General features: G+C 59.9%; 1 protein-coding gene across 1 annotated transcript in view; it reads left to right on the top strand.

Moving 5' to 3' along the window:
- Positions 1 to 21959, top strand: part of PLXNA1 (plexin A1) — a 124546-nt gene that overhangs the window by 59462 nt on the left and 43125 nt on the right. Inside the window, exons 9-10 of the mRNA XM_075514506.1 lie at positions 9238 to 9352; positions 15475 to 15675. Of these exons, the coding sequence (XP_075370621.1) occupies positions 9238 to 9352; positions 15475 to 15675 (316 nt within the window). The remainder of the gene's footprint in view (positions 1 to 9237; positions 9353 to 15474; positions 15676 to 21959) is intronic.

Genomic DNA, 21959 nt, shown 5'->3' with positions numbered 1-21959 from the left:
GTTTACTGCATTGCAGGCTACTGTAGCAATCCATGTGACCGAAAATGCCAAGCATCTTATTATTCCTGGAAACAGTTAATAGGAGTGACTTGGCGATGCAGAAGGAGAAGCCCGTGTTTTCCTGTGACGGTACCTGCTTCCCAGGCTTGCTGGAGAGCGAGCTGGGAAGTTACAGCAACATCGGTGGAACACGCTGCATGTCCTGAGGTGTTTACCCAAGAATTTCCGAACTGGAAGTAATTGTGAATTTGCTTTCTTCTCAGACTGCCTTGAAATCTACTCCACGTAGGGGTTTTTAGGCAGTTTGAGATACGCGTGTGATAAAATAGAGGAGGTGTGGATTATTGATGTGCTGTCTAAGCAGGGTGTCTAAAGCCTCTAACAGCGAGCTGCTGCTGAGGAGCTGCGGATGGTGAGCTTGAGCGGCGGGGAGATGGCTCCGCTGTGGGAACGCCGGAGAAGATGCTGGGGTGTGTTTGGGCAAAGAATTTGGAGCTCAAGAATGCGAGCGATTTCATTACCCTGCCAGAAACTTCCCATGGATGGCGGTGCTCCGGCTGATCAGTAATTATAGATAAGCAAACGCAGAGTGATCTCTTTTGGACGGCTGTTTGCAAAGCGTCTAGGCTGGCTCGGGGTGGGGGGGGTTTGCTGCAGGTGGCTCCTCCAAAGCCTGTTCGGCAAACGAGCTGGGTTTTCCCCTTGGGCCGGGGAAAAGCGGGGGAGATGCAGGCGCCCCGGCTGGGTCCGTGCCGCGAGCTCGGAGGGGCACGCGTCAGAGGAGAGCCCCTGCAAAGCTCGTGCATCACGGGGACCTCTGCCCTGCCCGCTCTTTGCGCAGGGAGCGGGTCTCGGCTCCTGGGAGCGCTGTACCGGCGAGGGAGGAGAGAGTTTGCAAACTTGACTTTCTCCCTCACCTTGACTCCCAAGATGAGCTTTGTCTCCCTTCACGTTGTGTGGTTTCAATAACATTAGCTCAGCTTTGGCTCGGGCTGGCTGCATGTCATTATTTTGCGAATCAAAAAGCAGATGTGACTTTTATTTTTCTAAATGAAAGAAAGAAGACTTTTAAGTACAAATGGCATTGGATTCGCTCCAATCGGGGCTCCAGCATTTTGGTCCGGTGGGAAGAGGTGGTGAGGGAATTGGCATTTTATTTTATGTGCCTGACACAGGAGGGAAAAAAAAAAACCCACCCCCCCCAAACAAACCTACAACAAAGAGCCCTGACTGATTTATTACTGCGTTGATGTTTAATTTTGGATGCATTATTTAAAAAGGCTAATTATGGATGCATTAATATTTATGGGCTCCGGTTGGAGCTGATAGAAAAGTCCATGTTCTAGGCTGGTGAACATTATTATTATTTTCTTTACATCAAGAATTTTAGGGTTTGGAGGCAGTTTTAACTATGTGACCTGCAGTCGAGTCATAGCCAAAGAGCATGACAATACCTAGGATGATGCAATACTTTTAAATACCATTTGCAGACAGGCGTCTTTAATGGATCTCTTCGGAGTTAATAGCCTTTCAGATCCAGGTTTCATATTTTGTGGAGGAAAATCTATACGTCAGCCTGATAAATTCTGTATTAGGAACAATATGCTTTTCCATGAGGCTAATGTTTTTCCTGTGGACATCTCTGATCACTGTGCATTACATTTTCTTTTTATATTTGGGCGGCTTTGCTTAGGTTGGGAGCCAAAGGCCTGCATGTCGCGTCATTTCTCAGCTGAGGACGAAACGTTTAGGTGAGGTTTTTCAGATGGCTATGGAGAGGTTGGAGGATTACGAGGCAGCTCTTCGCTCGTGTAAGCTGGGGTAGCTCCGAGGAAGCCAACGCACCTCCGCCGTGTACGCAGGGGAGAGGCTGACCCTTCTATTGTCAGCAGATGCCTGGAAAGGCGTCAGCAAATCGCTCCAGTAAAGCCCTTTTTGCAGGCTGTGGGGCTGCTGCTGCTGCTGCGCGAGCATCCCGGCTCTCTTGTTTCTCACCGCCCTGCAAAACTCTTCTTCCCGTGTGTTTTCACGGACTGCTGGAACCGGCCTGGTGCGGGGAGGGGTTGCAAAAGGGAAGATAATGTCTGACCCCTTCTCCTGCAGGGAGGGAGGGGTACAGAGGAGGTTGTGCTGCCCGTGTATTTGGCTTGTGATGGTCAAGGCCCAGGGGATGCCTTCCAGGTAGAGCCCTGTTGTTGTCCTGTCTGTTATTGCAGGGCGTTATGGTGTCACCTGGACTGTCCCCATCGCAGACCAGCATTGCTGGCTCCCGGGGTACTTCTCCACGCAGGGTCCCTGGGACCCCTGGTCTGGGACTTGAACCCTCTTTGGGGGTCCATTCCTTGCTCCAGCAGGGTCCCAGCTTGGTGTGCCGCACCCCGACAGCCTCGGGGCTCCCGTGGGGCTCAGGCGGGCGTTTCCAGGCAGTGACGTCTTTTGGGCATCTTGCTCATGAAGGTTTGTGCATCGGGCAGGGGATGTTTCTGGCTGAGCTGTGAGATGCATTGAATGGGGGAGTGGAAACCTGGAGGTCAATGCAAAAAAATGGGTCCCTTGCAAAGGGGGACGTGGGTGGCCGAGGGTCGCTGCCAGCCCACGGGGTGGGCAACAGGGCTGCCCACGCAGGCTCAGCTCCTGGGGACAGGCTGTGGTGCCTGCAGTGGAGGACAGGATGGAAAACCCCATGGCAAGGACTGGGGTGGGTTCCCTTGGGGGTTTCCTATGGGGCATCGATCAAGCGCAGGCATTTAAAGACCGCTCGGTGCCTTTGATCGTCTAATGAATCAGCCCGTGTCCAGCGCGTGCGCGGACAGATGTTGAGGTTGTCTTTGTCAGCGTTAAACTCCCTCTTCAAAGCATTCATGGGGAAATGAGTCCCCTTTCAAGATAAAGACATAACACCGGGCTCCCTGCCTGCCTCCGGCAGAGCCTGCGCTTGCTGGCGAGGTGGGCGAGCGGGGAATCCTCCTGGAAAGCCAGCGAGCAATTCCAGGGAATACCAAGATGTGTTTCTTCCCACTATATCCATGTTTGCTCTCTGGGTTTCTCCTCTGGAAAATGGTCCGTAACTCCTGTTGTGGTTTAGCTTTTTGAAGAGGGGGAAAAAAAATCACAGGTCAGCAGGTCTGATGCCGAGAGGGGATCCGAGCAGCCTGGAAGCCTGTGCTGGGGCATGCCTGTGCCGTGTCTCCTGTCCCGGGGGTGGTCATGATGGTACCAGCCTCGTGGTTGTGCCTCGCTGCAGTGACGGTCGTGACACCGGGCTCTCACCCGTGGCGGGGCGTTGAATTTCTCTGAGGCTGGAGCAAGCGGCAGACGTGCCGAATGGCTCTAGCTCCTCCCGGCCAGAGGGATGTGACTCTGCCGTCGCCCTGTCCCACAGGTCAGGCTTTCCCTATAAGCCTCCATTAAGTAAATGGGATTTTAATGCATGGCCCCAGAGGCCCCATGGGAGCAGGGCTGGGCTCCTCTGGTGGCCGAGGCACCTGGTGGCACCCGTGGGACGATGCCAACCCTCGTGCCGCTGGGCTCCTTGCTGCAGCCCTTCTGGCCGGCCGTGTCCCGGGCTGCCCGCACCTCCCGGCTGCCCGCACGCGGCGCGGCTGCTTCTCCGCCGGCCCAGCGCTGCTTGTTTCCAGATGCTTACAGATGCTTTCTTCTCGAAGACATGGACAGATGGCTGCGAGCAGTACAATGAGTGTGTCTGAGTTAGCACGGCTGAGCTGCGAGGCGGTAACAGATCCCTGTGTGCTCCTGGGCTGGGGCAGGTGGAAAATCCCATAGGATGGCCCCAGAGACCGCTCGGGATAACCTGATTTATGTCACGTTTGTTGCGAAGGAGGAGGGCTGGGGCAGCCTGGTGGTGTGTTTCAGTGAGGGGAGGTGGCTGAAGGTGTTTCAAGTGAATTACGTGCTTCTGGCCATCTTAAAAAGCAGGGCCTGATTCTGCATCCTCCAGCCAGCGTGATGGTGGATGTCCTGGACCACCTCCCAGCGGGTCTGCGTGCCCAACCCCTACCCTGAGAGTAAAGCCCTTGGCAAAACCCAGCAGGGACAGAAAAGCATCGGGCTGGCATGAAAGGAAGGGCAGAAACGGATTGAGATGGGCGGGGATGGAGGGAGGTGAGAGCTGATCTCCTGCCCCGTGGCTCTCCCCGCTTCGGGTCTGGGCGCCGGTCGGGAAGGGCAGGGCTGCCCGTAGGTCCGTGCAGGGGCTGGGGGGCACTGACCGTCTGTTCCCGCTGCTCTTCAGGATTTCTCCCTCTCCCCTGGGGCGGAGAAGTGGATACAAAGCCCACAGCACTGCAGTTCAGCCCCTCACCCCTGCCAGCTGCTGCTCCAGATGCAGGCTACGCTGGAGCCGAGTATTCGCTAAGGATGCATCCTCCTTGCCAAGAGGAGGTCTGAGGAGCAGTCAGGGGGCTCGCAGGCGGGCTGTGCCGTGCGTGCGCAGATGCTGTTTCCATCAGCACCGCGTTTATAATTTCCCTTCTCAATGGACCTCTCCTGCTCTGCTCTTGGTGCTGTTGACCTTGCCCTTGTCCCTCCTCCCTGCCCTTGGCTCCACGTCCTTCCTTCAGGAACGCGCTGCTCCATGGCAATAGCTTCAGAGTGTGTGTGTGTGTGTGTGCGCACGCGTGTGTGCGACGCTCGCACCCCCTGTCCCTCTCGTGTTTGCTGCTCAGGCTTATCTCACCCCTGTGGATGCTGGTTTTGTTTTCTGCCTTCCCCGCTCGGCATGCTGAAGAGCTCTGGGCTCCTTCGGGCCGGAGCTCAGAGAAGGGAGCGGGCTGGTCCCCTGTGCGTGGCATGCCCGGGGCTGGGAGCGCGGGAAGGAGAGCGAGCGAGGAGCCCGGATCTGGTGCCACTGGCTTCCCGTGCTTCCCCTCAGCCGCGGCGTCGCTTCGGATCAGGCGTGGAGGCGGCTGCGACCTCGCCGTGGTGGCCGGAGGTGCCTTCTGCAGAGCTGCCTGCACGCCCAGCAAGGAGCCAGTCCCCGAAGCCACCGCTGGGTCTGGGCTCGTCCTGCAGCGATGCTGTGACCCTGCACCCACCCTGGAGATGTGCCCAGCTCCGAGATGCTCCTTCGCCGTCCTGCCGCCCGCTCTGCACCGCTGCTTTTCTGCAGCCGTGTCAGGCGTTTCCCTAGCGCGGCCTCAGCAAGTTTGGGATTGGTTTGGAAAGCGGAGGGGAGCAGCGCCGGGAGGTCTCGACCCAGCTGTGTAGCGCGTCGGGGGCAGGCATGGAGGCTGTGGGGACGCTCCGGCTTTGCCCCTGGGTTACTTAGAGGTGGGCAGAGCTGCCCTGCTGCCTGCAGGGCTGCCTGCTCTTTCTGGAGGAGGTTGCAGGCAGGCAGCAAGCCTGGACTTGTTTTGGGATGGGGCACCCTTTGCACAGAGCGATCCTGAAGTGCGGGTCTGAAGTTGGTGCCGCTCCTCTTGCACGGGGACGTCGGGAGGGAAGGGGGCACCGCCGGCGGGTCTGACCCCCTTCCCCCTGCCCAGCCTGGGCTTCTCTGCCTGGCCGCTGGCAGGGCTCGGGAGGAGGCAGATGGGGAGCAAGCTGTGGGTCCGCGTCTGCGCCGCACCCCCAGCCTCGGTTTTCTGCCTGGCTGGGCTTCTCACACTCCCGGCACGCTTTGGGGAGGGGGGGGGAACTTCAACACATGAAGGAGAGCCTCCCTCTAATTATCAGGAGTGATGAAAGCCTCTTAGGCAAGAAGTGATGAGGGAAGAGTGCCTGACCGTGGGAAGGAGAGAGACGGCACAGATGGCATCATGCTGCCGAGCAACCTGCTCCTGCGCCGGGAACAGACAGCAGCGACGCACAGACACACCGGGGATACGGCCCCGGCCGCGCTGCCCGGCCTGACCTGCAGCCGAGGAGCCCTGCCCTGGCTTTTGGGCAGCCTTGCAGGGAGCTGGGGCGGTCCGTCGGACATGCTGGGGCGGTCAGTCGGACATGCCGAGGCAGGCTGGAAACTGGTTTTCATCGTGTTACTGGTACCCGGGCACTGACTTGCTTGCCACTTTACAGAGTCTTTGGCCAGCGAGGGGGTGCTGACCCAGACAGGCTCTAAAAGCAGCAGCGATGCTGTGGGGCGAGATGTGGTGGTGAGTGCTCTTACGGCGGCGTTTGATGTCCTTATGGCAGATGGAGAACCTCGGCAGAAGGGAGAGTGTGAAAACCATCTCCGAGGATGGGGCTTTAGAAATGGCTCGGTTCAGTTAGAAGCAGCCAGGAGGGGGGGAACCGTGCACCTCCGGGCGTACGTGGAGGAGAACCTGAGATGCTTTAGGTCCTTTGGCAAGCGGAGACCAGCAGACCAGCTGGGACCTGTAGTACTTAAATGGCAAAGGAGACCCTCAGGTGAGGAGCGTCCTGAAATAGCCGAGATTTGGCTTTGAGCCTGAAGAACGGCAGAGCGGGGCTGCAGCTGCGGGGGCCGGGGTGCCCGGGACAGGGCTGCGCCGGGTGCTTTGAGGTGCCTTGCGAGGTGGTGGAGAGGGGACTGGAGGGTCTTTTTGCAGACTCTGAAAGACCTGGTGGCTGGAAAATCTCTCCTTTGCGGAGGGCCGATTTCATGGGAGGGTTGGTGGTTATGCCCCAGCGAGTGGCTTGCAACTGCTTGGACCACGCTCCTCTCTTAAATGACCTCTCTGTGGTTGCTCTACTTCTGTGAGGATTAACCCCTGCTTCCCCTGCCCTGCTGCCTCCGCATCTTGGATTTGCCTGCCCGCCGGTCGCTGCTTGAGCCCTTATCGGGAGGGCAGGAACCGTCTTTTCGCTTTGTTTGTGTCCCCTGTTCCCCCCACCCTCTGCACCTCCCTCCATCAAAGCAACCAGAGATAGGAGGCTAGGGCTCTGCTTTTAAGTTGAATCTCTGCAGCTGAAATAAAATCGCATATATTTGCATAAGGAGCATCTCAATTAGCATATTTGTGGGTAAAGCTAAAAGGGCTGTTCATTTGGAAGTGAAAATGTGAGCGAAACATGGAAATGACTTCCAGCCCCCTTTGCAAGCAGCTTAATTAAATATTTCCTTAGAGTGTGCGCATGGATTTGGGAAGCTCTTGCTGTATATGTAATGGTGTGTGAAACCCCAGGGCAGGCAGGGAGCGGTGGCCCTGCGAAGCCATAGGTGCGCATTTGCACCCCGAGCTGGCTGCACCCCGAGCTGGCTGCACCCCGAGCTGCCTGCACCCCGAGCTGCCTGTGCCCCGAGCTGCCTGCGCCCCAAGCTGCCTGCGCCCCATGCTGTCTGCGCCCCATGCTGTCTGCGCCCCATGCTGCCTGCACCCCGAGCTGCCTGCACCCCGAGCTGCCTGCACCCCGAGCTGCCTGTGCCCCATGCTGCCTGTGCCCCATGCTGTCTGCTCCCCGAGCTGCCTGTGCCCCATGCTGCCTGCGCGCCGAGCTGCCTGCACCCTGAGCTGCCTGTGCCCCGAGCTGCCTGTGCCCCATGCTGCCTGTGCCCCGAGCTGCCTGTGCCCCGAGCTGCCTGTGCCCCATGCTGTCTGCTCCCCGAGCTGCCTGTGCCCCATGCTGCCTGTGCGCCGAGCTGCCTGCGCGCCGAGCTGCCTGCGCCCCATGCTGTCTGCTCCCCGAGCTGCCTGCGCGCTGAGCTGCCTGCACCCTGAGCTGCCTGCGCCCTGAGCTGCCTGCGCCCCGAGCTGCCCGCTGCTGTGGCTCTCTCGTGCGCCGTCCCCACACCTCCAAAGTGACAGGTCTGCTGGAGGGCGAGGGATTCGGTGTCCTGCCCTGCCACCCGAGGATCCCTCTCTCCAGGAAGGTTTTCCTCCTGCCATCTCTCAGGGTTATGCTGTGTTTTCCCCGTCGTTTCCCGGGGTAGAGGCAGGGAGGTGGCGTGATTTAGGAGCGGGATCAGGCTGGGCAGGGCTGCCTGCCTCCTGCCAGAGCTGTGTTCAGGAGAAGATCCTGCCTTTGTTTAAATATAATTGCTTTGGGCCTGATCCTGTTTGTGCTCGGATCAGTGAGAGCAGGTATGAGCTTTCTTAGGGAGAAAAATGGTGCTGCTGCTTTTTTTTTTTCCCTCTTTTTTTTTTTTAACACCAGGCTGATTCTTTTTCTTGCCTTCAAGCGTATGCTTCAGCAGCTCTCCTTGTCTCCTCCTTAGGAGGGCAGCTTGGGACATACCTGGTGCAGACCTGCCCCGTGAAGGCTCGCCGCATTAATGCGGGACCTTGCTGCTGCCCCGGGACAGCGTGGCAGGGGGGGCTCAGCCCCTTCCAGACCCAGAGGGTGAGGGCACCGAAAGCTGCCCTCGGGCTGGGGGGCTCCGCGGCATCCCCTGTGCTTGCAAACAGGGATGCCCCATGGTGCTGGGAGGGCTTTTGGGGGGGGTTAGTGAGGGGACAGGGCTGTTGGGGTGCCGCTCGTGTGGGTGGTTGCACAAGGAGGGGACTCCGTACGTACCCTCCTGCGTGGGGAAGAGGCACCGGGTTCCTGGGGCTCGTTTCTTTGGGAAGAGGGGTGCAGAGCAGAGCACGGGGCTCCCGGCATCCCCGGCTGCCCGAGCGCATCCCTCGGGAGAGGGGGGAAGCGGGGGGCACGCGCGGTCCCACCGCACAAAGAGCCCGGAGAGGAGCTTGGGGAGAGAGACCGAAACGTCGCGGGCTGGAGGGGGGGGTGGAAGCGCACGCACGCAGGCGCGGCTGCAGTCGGCTGAGGCCGAGGGGGGCCGAGGGAGGGGGTCACACACAACCTATTGTGAGCGGCTGAAAGGCGCTACAGTCCCGAAATGTTAATCTGACCCAACCTTTCGCCAGTTATAATTTTCCTCTCAATGAGCGTGCATTAATCTGGCCCTTTCTCCCCTGTTTCCCCGCGGTGCAGAGCCCTTGTTCTGCCGCCTCTTGCTAAAATCGCCTTTCAGCGAACCCAAATAAAGCTCCCAAAGTCTGGAGCTCGGTCCCACCCCGGGAGCGGGGCAGGCAGGGTCAGCTTGCCAAGCGGAGGAGGGAGCGTGGCTGCCCTGGCTGGGGCACAAACCTTGCGGTGCCGGAAGGGCCGTTTCCCCTCGCCCTGCCGTGGGCGGGGGTCCGGGGCACGCGGGCATCCCCCTCCCAGCCTGCCGACGCACAGCCCTCGCCCCGCGCCCGGGGGGTCGGACACGCAGGATCGCCTGTGGATGCTGTCCCACAGAAGCATCCCGAGAAGGCAGGCGGACCCTGCCTCGCCGTTGTTCTAACGCTGCCTGCTTCTCTCCCTCCGCAGCTGCCTGTCCTGCGTGAACGGCTCCTTCCCCTGCCACTGGTGCAAGTACCGCCACATCTGCACCCACAACGCCGCCGACTGCTCCTTCCTGGAGGGACGCGTCAAGCTCTCCGAGGTAAGGCGACGCGAGCCGGCTCCCATCTCCTGTCCCGGTCCTCTCCTGACCCCCTGCCCTACGCGGAAGGGTTTAGAAGAGTGCAAACTGCTTTGGAAACTTTTCCCACCGCCTTGTCCGGGGTGCTGGAGCTGCCTGGGAGGCAGTTGAGGGAGGAGTGGGAAGCGCTGCCGGGACCGCATGCTGGTGGGGAGAGGCTGTGTCGGCTGAGGAGTGCCGCTGTGGAGAGGCTGCTTGGGAAGCCGGGCGCAGCCGAGAGCACTTTAGGCTGAATGAAAGGAAAAACAAAGGCAGAGACGCTAAAGCGTTCTCCTTTGATGTATTTGAAGGGAGCAAGCTTGAACTGTCAGTGCGGAACAACTTGTTTTCAGAGAGGGGAAGGTTGAAATCCGTAAAACAAACCGTTCCGCTGTACCTCACGCCTTCTTCGTCTCAAATGCTTTGCTAAGAAACGTGTTCTTTTGCGGGGGTTCATCCTGTGCAGCATCCGTGCCACCCACCGGAGAAACCTGTCACTGGCAGGGCGGTCGCGGGAGGTCCCTGCGTCCCCAGGCTGTTTGGGTTGGGTCTGGAGGTCTGGCCAGCAACTGCTGGCTCCACAGTAGATGCTGATTCGGGTCCAGAAGGGAGAGCTTTGGGGAGGAGAGTTTCTGCCCTGCCCCTGTCCTGGAAGAGGTCTCTGGTTGAACTTACCTGGGTTGCCAGTTGCCTGTGCAGGGGCCCAGCTGCCTGATGGTTGCTGCTGGGAGCAAAGCCATGTGCTGTCCTGATGGGAATGGCTCAAATGGACGTTGTCCTGGAGAAAGCGTTTGCCCAAATCATCTCGGATAAAGTTTGGTCTCTGAGCTCCAGCAGAGCTCGGGTCCCATCAGCCTCCCAGGCCAGGACTGGTCCCCAGGAGCAGAGATGAACAAGAAAGGCTTGTCTCCACTTCACAGACCATATGTGAAGGCAGGCAGCCAAGATGTCCCTCAAGGTCTTTGCTGTCCTGGCTGGCACCGAGAAGTCTGCCTCTGCATCCTCCGGCTCGGGAGGAGCAGTGAATCTCCATCCCCTGTAATTTCTATCTTCTGAGGTCTGCCCTCATCCTTGGTGAGGACCTGTGGGCTCCTGGGCATCCTTCTGGATCAGGCTGTTGTCATCCCCATGTCCCCTTGCTTCCGTGCTGGGCTGCGAGCACGCGTGGAGTCAGCCGGATCCATCTGTGTCCAAGACACCCCAATTAATTTTTTCCCCTTCCTCCCCTTTGCCGCTTTCATCACTCGAGGAGCTAAAGCCCTCCAGAAGAGGACAGGAGAGCTGGACCATTACTCAACCATTGCCCAGCCACCAGCAGCACCATCGCTCTTGTGCCGGGGATGGGATGGATGGAGGAACATCTTCCCGCGTACTGGGGCTGAGCCCTGCATGGCTTCCCTGCTCCCTTGGGGTGGGTTGACCTTGGCTGGACGCTGGGTGCCCACCGAGCCGCTCTAGAGAGTTTTCCTGTGGAAAAACCGGAGCGCCTGGTCCTGCTGCTTCTCCCGGGGGAGCTGCTGTGTCTACAGGGGAACATTTGGGCTTTGCAACCTGCAAAGAGAGCTGCTTGGGTCTCGTACTTGGGTGCAGTTTGGAGCCTCCGTGGACTTCAGGAGCAGATGGACCTGCAGAAGATGATGGTGTCCCTTCATGGGGCTGTGCTGGGCTCTCATCATGACCCTTACTCCGGGCATGGAGCTGAGCGAAGCCGCCTCTCAGCCAAGTGCATCGGGAGAGCTGGAAAAGCCCAGCCATTGCTCCGGCACGTGGGCAGGCGGGGTCGGCGCTTGCCATTTCCGTACAGCAACAGGCGAGCGCCAGGAACGAGGCTGCGCTCGTCAAACAGCCCCTCCTGCCCCCGCACCGCACTGTGCCGCGGCCCCGCCGGCGGTGCTCCGTGCCTCTCGGGTGGTGCGGCGGTGCTTTTCCACCGCCCCTTCCACCAAACGGCCAGACTCCGGGCTCTGGCACCATCCCTCGCCTCCCTGGAGGAATCGTCTGAGAGCAAGGGGCTTGCACCATGCTCGTGGGTACTTGGGCATGTGATGCACGGGCCAGAACAAGCCCAGCCCAGCGGCCCCACACGAGGGGGGATTCGGTAACGTGAAAAGATGGGAAAAAGCTGTTTTCTCCCAGCTTGCGCCCTGAAAAAATCCGGTGAGGGATCGGCCTGTCCCAGGCATCCCAGAAGCCTGCTCTTGAGGTCGCGCTTCCAGCCAGCCCTGGCGTTGGTTCTGCAAACGCAACACGCGGTGTCCAGACCGCTGGAGCCCAGCGGCTCTCGTCTGCCTGTTCCCCTCGCCGAGGGCACGGGGGAGGCTGCTGAGCTTTTCCCCCTTCCCTGCCAGGTGAACCCAAAAGCATCTGGCTGTACCCCCCAGGGGTGTTGTCTTTGGGATGGATGCAGCTCTCCCACGGACCAGCTGCTTGGGAACTCGTGCCACTCCTGAGCACGGGCTGGCTGTCACCCGGCAGACCCTTTTGGCCACATGGAGACCTGGAGCGGTGCCTGGCTTGAGGTTTGGAGCGCCTGGCTCAGCCTGTTTGCACGTTGGTGTGGCCTCGGCAGTTCCCGGCGGGGATGGTGAGATGCCCTCAGACCAGCCGCTGCTGTGGGCTGCGTGTCGGGGCTGGGATGGGACATCCTGTCCCCATCTCCAGCCGGTCCCGGTCCCCAGCAGGGCAGTGCGGTGGGCGAGGGGGACACTCGGTGCCAGCCCACGGCACCGCCGGACAAGTTAACAGTGGGTGTCCGGCCCCATCCCCTCCGTGGGAGGATGTCTGACCGGGAGGGCCATTTTAAGCAGGATTTGGTCTGTCTGCGTTGGTTGGAGTGTGGTGGGCACTGGTCAGGAGAGGCAGGGACGGGGGTTAACAGCAGTGCTTAACTCCGTCTCCGGCGGTTCCCACGGGCGGTTCACCACGGTTGCCTGGGTCGGAAAGCAGCTGTTTTGTAAGAAAACACAAAGAGCGACCCATGGCACTCTGTCTCGGGCGTGCCGGGGGTGTTTGTGTGGATTTCTGGGGGGTGGTGGGGCAGGAACGGGGCGTGGGTAGGAGCCACCGCTCGCATAAATGTGCCTGGGAATGGCGGCAGCAGGAAGGATGTCCCTGCCCACCGGCTGCGGTGGCTTTGAACCCTGGGCTCCGGAGATCGCCCTCCTCTGTGGCTTGCTCTGGGGTTCAAGGGTGGAGAAGGTGATGAGGCAGCCCAGGTTGCTATTTGCTTGTCCCCGCTTGCGGTGGCCAGCAGTGGCCGCGGGGTGATCGGTGGTGGGTGCTGGACTCTCCCATCCCACAAAGCTGCTCTCCTGCAGCGGTCCCTGCTGATGCAGAGCTGCCACGGAGGGCGAAAGGGCCCTGGCCTGCGGGGACCAAGCGCGTTGATTCAGTCTAAGCGGGTTCCGCTTGCGTTTGTTCTTCGTTCCCCCACCAGTGGGAGGGGCTGGGGACTTTGTGAGGGACCCCCAAAAGCCGGGGTGAAGCCCAGCCCCAGGCTGCCTTCATCCCCATCTCCGCTGATGGCACAGCCTTGCAGCTGGAGCTGGGAGCTGCCAGAGAAACCCAAACCGCAGCATTTGCAGGGTGACTCTAGAGCTCTTACCTCTCCAGGCAAACCTGGACACCCTTGTCGTGTTCTCATCCAGCTAGAAAAATGGTTTTAACGGAGAAAATCCGAGTTGTGCAATGTTTGGGAATGTGTATAGGGGTCTTGCTTTTCTGCTTGTCCCATTCCTTCGTAGCTCCCTGCTCCTGGGAGCCGGGGCTCGGCCGGGAGGGCTGTTTTTGGCAGGACGGGGAGCTCCATGGGCTGTGCAGAGCGTTCCCAAGGGATGTAAGCGCCGGGCAGTGCCGGAGTGAGTTTTGTCAGCGGTTGGAATTGCTTGGAGGGGAAATGAGTTGTCCCAGTGCCCCCACCCCTCCGGGCACCCCGGGCACCCACCAGCACCAGGTGCTTCCTGTTTGGGCGAAGGCTGACATTTTTGCTGGATGAGACACTTCTGCCGGCAGATGCGGAGCATGTGACGTCGCGGGGGGGACTCGGCTCAAACCACGAGTCAGCAAAATGAGCCGGCCTGCCTGCCTGCCCGCCTGCCCGCCTGCCTGCCCACCCGCCTGCCTGCTTGCCTGCCTGCCCGCCCGCCCGCCTGCCAGGGAGAGGGACGCACGTGCCCGCGATGCTCCCCGGGCACCAGTCTTGTGAGCATCTCTGGTGAGCCCAGTTGGGGCATCATGGACTTACATGGACTTAATAATTATGGAAAAATGAGGAGGTGAAAGTGTTGGAGAGCGAGCTGGGAGCTAATTGTCACCGAACGTGTGTGTGCAAGGTGTGTGCCGCCCATGGGGTTCCCCTGCAATGTGAACAGGGATCGAGCAGGCAGGGACATCTTCATCCGTCAGCACTTCTGAGCCGGTCCTGAGCTGCTGGGGAGCCTTGCAGCGGCGGGGACCGCTCGTTGTGAATGGCGGTGGGCACACGGGGTCTCCCCGCTGTGAGCCCTGAGCTGATTCTGAAAGGGGAGGCAACTCCAGCCCCGCTTTGCAGAGCGGCAGCCGTGATACGGAGCAGGGAGGTGGCAGAGCAGCACCGAGGGTCCCCAGACTGTCCCAGCCCTGTCACCATCTCCGGGTTGGGGCTGGCACTGCTGTTCCTCACTGCTTTCGTTTTGTTTAGCATGTTTTGCGGATAAATAGTTTCCTCCCTTAAAAATGGTGCTGTTGGGGAGTACAGGCTTGTGAAGAAAAGAAAACTTGAGGAGTAAAACGAGCTGGGGTTTTCTGTCAATATTTGCTAAATGAAAAGATTTATTGTTTGTTTCTCTGCATCTTTTGAAAGTTAGATTAATCCTACCGGCTGAGATAAAGCCCAGTGCTGCGCAGGGCCCGGCCCGGCTCATTGCGGGGCGGCAGGAGGCAGCTGGGCAGCGTTGGCCACGCGTGGCTGCCGGTGGCCCTGGGGCGAGAGCTGCCCCCGCGCCGTGGCCGTCAGCAGCCTTGTGAGAGCAGGAGGGTGGCTGCGTCCACCCCCGGCGCTGCTGCTGCCGTCCCTGTTTTCGGAGCAGCTCGTTTCAGCGCACGTTATTCCCTCCTGACGTTATTTCAAGCCGACGCTTCCAGGAGTCGCTGCCGTAGGTGTGAGACCTCCACCAGGCTCGGCAAGGCCGACGTGGGATTGCATCAGGCTGTTGTTGCCGAAGCGGCACCCGCCGGGGCCGCGGAGCTGTTTTGCTGCCTGAGCTCATTTATTTTTGCTCCCTCCCGCTCCCCCGTGCTTTGCACACAAGGCTCTCCAGCTCCCGCGGAGCAGCTGGGAGCCCACGGCTATTAAAAGCCGAGTGCTTTGCCCTCCCGACGGCTCCTTCCCTGGGGAGCGCGGGGGGCTGGCAGGGTGGTGCCGAGCCCCTTGCCCTTGCCTTTCCCCCTGCTTGGACTCGCCAGCATCCCCTGGCCGGAGGTGCTGTCTTCTGGGCAGCCTGCAGCCAGGCTGGTTGGGGTGATGCCGCTTCGAGCTGGCCACGGATGGAAGCAGCAGCAGCAAAATTCGCTGCAGAGCAGGTTCGCTGCAACGCTGCAGGAGCACGTTGCAGTGTCAAAGGGGAAAAGGCTTTTCTATCCACTCGTGAAGGAAGGAGGATGGAGGCTGTAAGGGAAACGGGAGGGCTGAGAGGGTAGCCTGACAATGCACAGCCCAGTGGGCATTAACTCTGAAACCTACTGACTGCAATGGTGGCATAAAGCCCATCTCGTTACCAGTCATTTCACCCAAGCATGCGCTGCTATCGGAGTGCCAGGTTGCAGGTCCCGTAGCTGAATCCTCTCCCCACCTCCCGCCTGGATCCACCCGAGCTGTGGAAAACACCCCACTGCCCTGCCACCGGATTCCTCTGTGCTCTCCTTTTCTGTCTTCAGGGCTTTGGTCAGAGCAGCTGCGAGACGCTGGTTTGGGGTTGGCCGCGCATACGGATTTTACTCAGGCGTGCGCTCGGGGTGGTATTTTCGCAGCGCGTTGCCCTGCCTGCCAGCCAAGGGGGGTCCCGGGGGTGCTGGGGGAGGCTGCGCGGTGTTCCCCTCTCATCGGCTGCCCCTTGTTCCCCTCGCAGGACTGTCCCCAGATCCTGCCCTCCACCCAGATCTACATCCCCGTGGGCGTGGTGAAACCCATCACCCTGACGGCCAAGAACCTGCCCCAGCCGCAGTCCGGCCAGCGCAACTACGAGTGCATCTTCCACATCCCTGGCAGCACCACCCGCGTCACCGCCCTGCGCTTCAACAGCACCAGCATCCAGTGCCAGAACACCTCGGTGAGTGCGCAGCTCGCCTTGGCGCCTGCTTCGTTTGCGGGCTGCTCGTTTCCTGCCCTGCCCTGGGTTTGCACGGCTGGGGTTTGCTCTCCTGTGGGCAGGTGACGGGGGGGTTTCTGGTGCTCGTGGGGTGCGGGGTGGGCTTCCCCCCCCCCCCGCTTCCCCCAGGTGCAGAGGGGGGCTGCTGCCTGGGGTTGTTCCGGATAGGATCAATGCCAGAGCCACCCCAGGGGACCCGCCAGGCTTTAGGAGCACTTCCAAGGAAATTGGCTTTGGAAAGCTGAAGAAAGTTGCCTGGGCCGGAGCCAGCTGGCCCGGACGTGCCGGAGCCTTGCCTCCCCCTCCTCTCTGCCTGCTCTTGCTTCCCTCTGACACCAAGCCATCCTACTTCGCAGGCGGGATCGAGCTAACACCTTCTCCGTGTCCCGCTGCGCACGCTCCCCTGCGTGCAGCCGCGCCTGCCAGCCCCGCAAGCGCTTCCCCTCCTCGCCTGCAGCCCCCGTCCGTCCCCAGCTCCCGCCGGCAGCGGCCCCATCCCCTTGCCTGCCTGCCCTCCATCCCGGCCCTGCCGGTGCATCACTCCCTGCCTCTCTCTCCTTGCTCCCTGCAGCTCTGTCACTTAAGCTCTCTCCTGCAGGCAGCTCTGCCTGTTCTGCCCTCTCCAGTTGCCTTATCCCTAAGCGGGAGGGGGTTTTGTGGCCCCTCGGTGAGCTGTGTGCGTGCTGGGCAGCAACGCAGCGCAGGGAGCGCCGAGCCCACGAGCAAACCCCCCCGGGGTGTAAATGGCCCCCCGGGAGCCGGCGTTGCTCAGCTCCGCGGCTGCCCCGCTGGGCTCTGCACTGACCTGCCCTCCTGCGCATAGAGCCGGCTCCTCCCTTCTCCCTCCCATTTAATCCTTTTAAAATTTGTTTTCCATCGCTCACACTGTGAAAGCTCATTTGCAGCCTAACACCGGTGCCGATCCCTGCTCCCTTGTCCTTTGGTGGCACGAGTGACATTTAGAGGCCGTTGAAGACGAGCCCTGGCTCCTTCCCTCCCCCTGCGCTCCTGGGGCTGCGGAGCCTTTGGGCAGGGGGAGCATCCCGAGCCGCTGCCTCCTGCCCTGGGCGGCGGTGCCGGGGGGGGGACGCCGTGCTGCTGGGGCTCTTTCTCGGCGACACGCGGTTTGCGAGGAGCAGAAACGCTCCCCGGCCTGAGCTGCCGGCTGGAAACGTTGTTGGTGGATCCGTGCTTGGCCTGGAGCGGAGTGCGGGCAGCGGCACAACGAGCGGGCTCCAGCGAGGGGCAGGACCAGAGCGGTGCCTGCGGGGCTCTGCCGCGAGAAGCCGTTAGCAAGGCGGCTTAAGCAAAGGTTTGTCGTCTTGCTGCTGTGTTCGGGGAAGAAAGAAGCCAGATGGAGCACTGCCCAGCGGAGCTGGCTTGGCTGCTTGTCCCTGGTGTTGATCGTGACCCTCACCAGGGCGTCACCGTGTGGATTTACCCCCGGACCCGGTCTTGCCTGTCGCCGTGTTAGTGCTTTGAGGGGAGCGTGATGGATGCAAAGAGACGTCTCCCCGGTGCAGGTCCCTTCGCTGGCGTCTCGTTGCTGCTGGTAGCCAAGCTCGGCTGCTCTTGTCTCCATCGCAGCCCCGTGGGAGGTTTCTTGGGGGACAGCTGAGCTGCTCTCGTCCTGGCAGGAGGCTGGTTACACCAGGTACCTGCTTGGTTGTCCGAGGGCTCTTCTGCAATGTGCCCGTGCCTGGCCCCACTGCCGGAGCGCCTGTGGCTGGAAATGGGCTGGAGGAACCATTGCCCTGTTGAAAAGGGTGGAAGAAATGGGGCCTCTGTCCCAGAGAGGACCAACAGGGACCCCGGCCGGGTGCAGAGCTGTGTGAGCACCTAGGAGCCAAAACCGTGTCTGCCCAGGGCATGGGAAGTCTTGTGAGGCTCTGCCCTTGCCTGGCCAGCCCAGCCTCCTGCCAGGTCTCCTCTGCCTGCAGCTGGCCGAGCCGGCAGCTCCCTCTTGCCCAATTCTTGAGCGTAACGGTTTAGCTTAGTTCATTCGAAAGCAGTTTGGGACGGTGTGTGCTGCAGGATGCTCCCTATAGAGCAGCGGCACGGCTGCACGGTGCCGGCAGCGGCAGCCTGATGGCTCCCGCGGGGCGCTGGGGAGAGGTGCCTGCGCCAGAGCGGAGCCTTTGCCACACGGAGGTGGAGCTCGGAGAGGGGCTCGGAATCATTTGGACTCATTTCTCCCCAGTAAGTTTCAACTTGGAGGGCAGGAGGGAGAGGCAGAAGCAAAACCCACCACCTGCGTTTCCCAAGGGGTGCCGTGGCTGCCAGCACTGGTGTCACGAGCTGCACGGCCTCTGCAGCTCTTCTCCAAAGGGATGGGACAGCTTGAGGTGTCCTCACCACGCAGAGCTGAGGTGACCGACGCCTTCTCCTGGGCTGACAGGGGTGGACGTTTGACCTGAAAATTGCCAGGGACGCCCAGAAAGCAAAGGAAATCGGCTGGAGAGCCCGTGGGAGGTGTTGCGGGCTGCGCGGGTGCGGGAGCGGGCGGCAGCAGCTCCACGGGGCTGCGGTCTCAGGCAGGAGGCTTGGCTTTCAGGAGCAGGGTGGCTTCACAGAAGGAAGAAGAGAGTTTTGGCTTGAAAGAAGCTGTCTTGCTTTCAGGGTCTGCTCACCTGCTTTAACGTTTGAGGGCATTTAGCCAGGCTGCTTTATGGTGGGGGGGGTTCAGATTCTCACGTCTGTGACGCTTGTCTCCTCCCCGTCTTTTTTTGCAGTCCCGCTGGCTGGTTGATAGCACTTCAGGCTCCCGCGCAGTTACCCACCCATGACCCGCCGGGTTCTTCCATTGCGATTCGTCCTTTGGGTTAGGATTTTGGGTCTTGTGGAGGGCACTGGTGTGGAGGGCACCGGTGAGTGGAAAAGGAAGGTGAGGAATGGATGTCCTCGCCTCGGGAAGGCATTTAGGCACACTTTGTTTCCAGGAGTTCGCTGGGATCTAAACAAGAGGTTAATTACTCTGCGGAATTAGGGATGCTTTCCTGAATCGCGGGTGAATGGAAGGGCTAATAAGTCAAGCCCGCTTGAAACTCTTTGTCTTTTGTTTATTTTTAGTGCTTGTCAAACTCCAGTGACTTGTTAGCACTTTGAGGAAAAGACATCTTGGTTAAATATTCAGCAGTCCATTCATTAAGGTTTGAGTGTCGACTATTAACAGCATTTGAGACACCCAACTGATCTTCAGCAAAGCAGGCCTGGTCTTCCCCACGCATCCCAGGGCAAAAAGCAAGCAGAAAAACCCCTTTTCTGCCTCCTCTCTTCGGTCTCTTTCTGCTCTTCAAAGCGAAAGCGACCCCAAAGGTTTTCCGCATGTAATGTAAAGAAGCAAAAAAGGAAAGACAAGCCTAACTAAGAAAATAAATGCTTTGCCGGTAAACTAGCTTTTTGTTAATTGGTTACTTTAAATCTTCTGGAGGCAGACGTTTCCAGGCTTGCTTCTTGCAGTGGAGGATGGGGAAACGGTCACCTGTCTCTTAATGCGTGCAGATAATACTACTGAGTTTCATTTTCCAAGCATCCCTGCCTTTGCCCATTCTGTCCCATCTGCCATCCCTAAACGGGGCTCATCCTTCCAGTTGCTGCCAAAAATAAACAGTTTTGCTGTTGGAAAGTACCACAGCCCCGAATCTGCACTACTGCTTGTAATACTGGACTTCATCCGATTTAGTCCTGGCCTTGGCAAAATGACTACAGGTGTTTCTCGCTGCCAAGAGTTTGGCTTTTTCTCTCCAGAATGTTCCTGTGAAGGCTGAAATAGCCCGAGAGCTGCTCTTTCCCTTTAAATGTAAAAATAGGAAGAACCCTTGATCTCCTTTCCACGAGCATTTGAGTTTGTCGTCTCAGCACTTTAAATTAAGCCTCACGCCTCAATTATTTCCCCTTTCCTTTTAACCAAAGCCCCGCGTGGTGAGGAGCGGCCGTGTCACCTCCTGGCTCCCTTCCGGCTCCTTCCTCGCCGATGCCCCTGGCACGGGCAGCCCGCCCTGCCCACCCCTCTCGGCCGCGGCTCCGGAGGTCGCTCCCCTCCGGCCAGGCTGGGGTCGGGACGTTCGTCCAGGAGCAGCTCATTCCCGTGACGAAGCGATGTGGGTGCAGAGCAAGCCGGGCCGGTGGGGTGGGCACGCGAGTGGTACCCGGCACGGATGCCCAGCCCCAGGTGCGGATGCTGGGAAGGCAGGCAAGACCCGGTAGATTTACGTTTTCTGGGTGGTTTTTTATTGCGGTGGAGCCTGGGTGTTGCTCTGACATATTCCCAGGGTCTCGGGTTCTCACTTCCACCCCGCTGAGTTTTGGGCGGGAGGAATCCAGGCGAAGAAGCTTGTGTGTGTGATGGGGGAGGAAAGCAGGAGATTTATGTGAAAAGAGCAAAAGGAGATCCAGAATCAGAGGCCAAGCGTTACCGTCAAGTTGTGCTGTTGTGTGGATGACGGTATTTTACTAGGCCTAGGGTGTATTTATAGAGGAACATAAATCATACACACATGCCCTGTTCTGAGCGCCGCGCACCTCTGGTGCATGTATCTCTAATTAACTAGCCATGGAGAGGAAAACAGGATTGGAGCCCACAACCCCGGCACCGTTTGCCAACAAAGCCGTGCTCTCCGTCCTAGCGGTGCCTACATTTATCTTTCCTGCAGCAGTGTTTAAAGTGAAAAGGGAGTATCAGGAGAGTTTGATAGGATCCAATTAAATTCCAGCAGATAAAATAATGATGAATTGCAGTTGAGCCCTGGCGAGACGCGATGTACATTACTGCCGTCCCCGTAGTGCGGGGAAGGAGTTGAGGTCATCAACTACAGAAAAATAGGACACAGCTGCAGCCCAAGCGCTCCTCCAGAAATGCAGCCCAGGGGGACGGTGCCTGCGAGAGGGAGGGGGGGTTTGCAAGGGGAATTTGGACGCGGGGGTTTGCTCGCAGCGGGCGGAGGAGCAGCCCCTCCGCTGCCTTCCCTGGGGAGCGGGGTCCCTCCCTTCCTTCACCTGCTGGGTTGCGCGGGCTGTGGCCGGAGTGGGACGGACGCCCCGCGGCGAGGGGTGTGGTGGCCGTGGGGCTGCCCTGCCTCGTCTGGGCTGGGAAGGGCTAGTGCCTTTGGCTAGTTGGCGCGGCGCTTGCAGGAGCATCCCGGAGCGCATCTCGGTGCGATCCACCCCCAGGTTTGGGGTGCTCCCTCGCTGGCCGCGGCTCTGTCCCTTGGGAGCGTGACTCCCTGGAGGTGCTTCCTCGGAGTGCTGAATCCCTCCCCGCAAGGGGAGCGGAGCGGCTCTCGGTGCCCATCGCTGCCGGCGGGCAGGTGGGCAGTGGGCTTGCTAGAACCAGACGTGAGACCTTCAGGAGGGGAGGTGGCACCCGCAGCCCGTGCAGCGTGCCGGGCTGGTGGGCATCCCCCGCAGGGGGATGGGACGGGGGCGAGAATCAGAGCCGTGAGAAGCACACGAGGTTGTCGGCTGTTAGTTGGGAAGATGCCTGAGATCAGTTTTGGGTAAAGAGCCTTGAGAAAGGCTTGGCCAGGAGTCCTCTTAGCTGAACCCACGTCCCTGCGGAGGGAGACCTTGCTGGGAATAGCCATATCCAGGTCAGTGGGGCTGGTGTGTCTTCCACCGGCCCTTCCACGCTCACCTTGTAGGCTCTTCCAGAGAGGGACGGAAAGGCTGGCTGCGTTAGGTAAGGAGCCAAGAAGCTCATGTCTCCGTTGCTGACTCACTCGATGACATCTTTTCTCCCATCCCCTTCCGTGGGCCGTGCTGGGCGAGCGCGCTTCTGTCCTCTGGGTGCTGTGCTGTTGTTTTTTGCTCCAGGGCAAACGTCCCTTTCCCATAACTTGTCCTCGCGGCAGCCACCGTGCCGCGTTATTCTTCGGCGCAGCCGGGGGGTCCCGGGTGCCGTTGTGGAGGTGGTCTCCTGACAGAGCTGCCTGCATGGGCGCATCGCCCCGCTCACGCCCACCCTGGCCTCCTCTCCCTCCCACGGCTCATCCCGGATCGCTGCCAGCCGCGGCAATTGATTAACCGGGAAGTTAATAACAGTTAAGTGTTTAATGGATGTTTAGCACAGAAGCAGGGAGGAGCCAGCGTGATGGGACCTGCTGGCTGCCTGCGGGCTCTCGTCTGGATCCCGTGGGACGTACGGATTTGTGAGCACTGCCCTGCCTGATCCGCACCGGTTGTGGGGCCTTCAGGGCCGGAAAGCGGCTGCTGCTTTGCTCAGCTGCCGCGGCCGGGCCGCTGCCGCC

Source organism: Mycteria americana, chromosome 11 (genome assembly GCF_035582795.1).
Source record: "Mycteria americana isolate JAX WOST 10 ecotype Jacksonville Zoo and Gardens chromosome 11, USCA_MyAme_1.0, whole genome shotgun sequence".
In the NCBI taxonomy this organism is placed as follows: Eukaryota; Metazoa; Chordata; class Aves; order Ciconiiformes; family Ciconiidae; genus Mycteria; species Mycteria americana.
The sequence above is the reverse complement of the archived record's forward strand: the minus strand, read 5'-3'. Positions and strand labels throughout refer to the sequence as shown.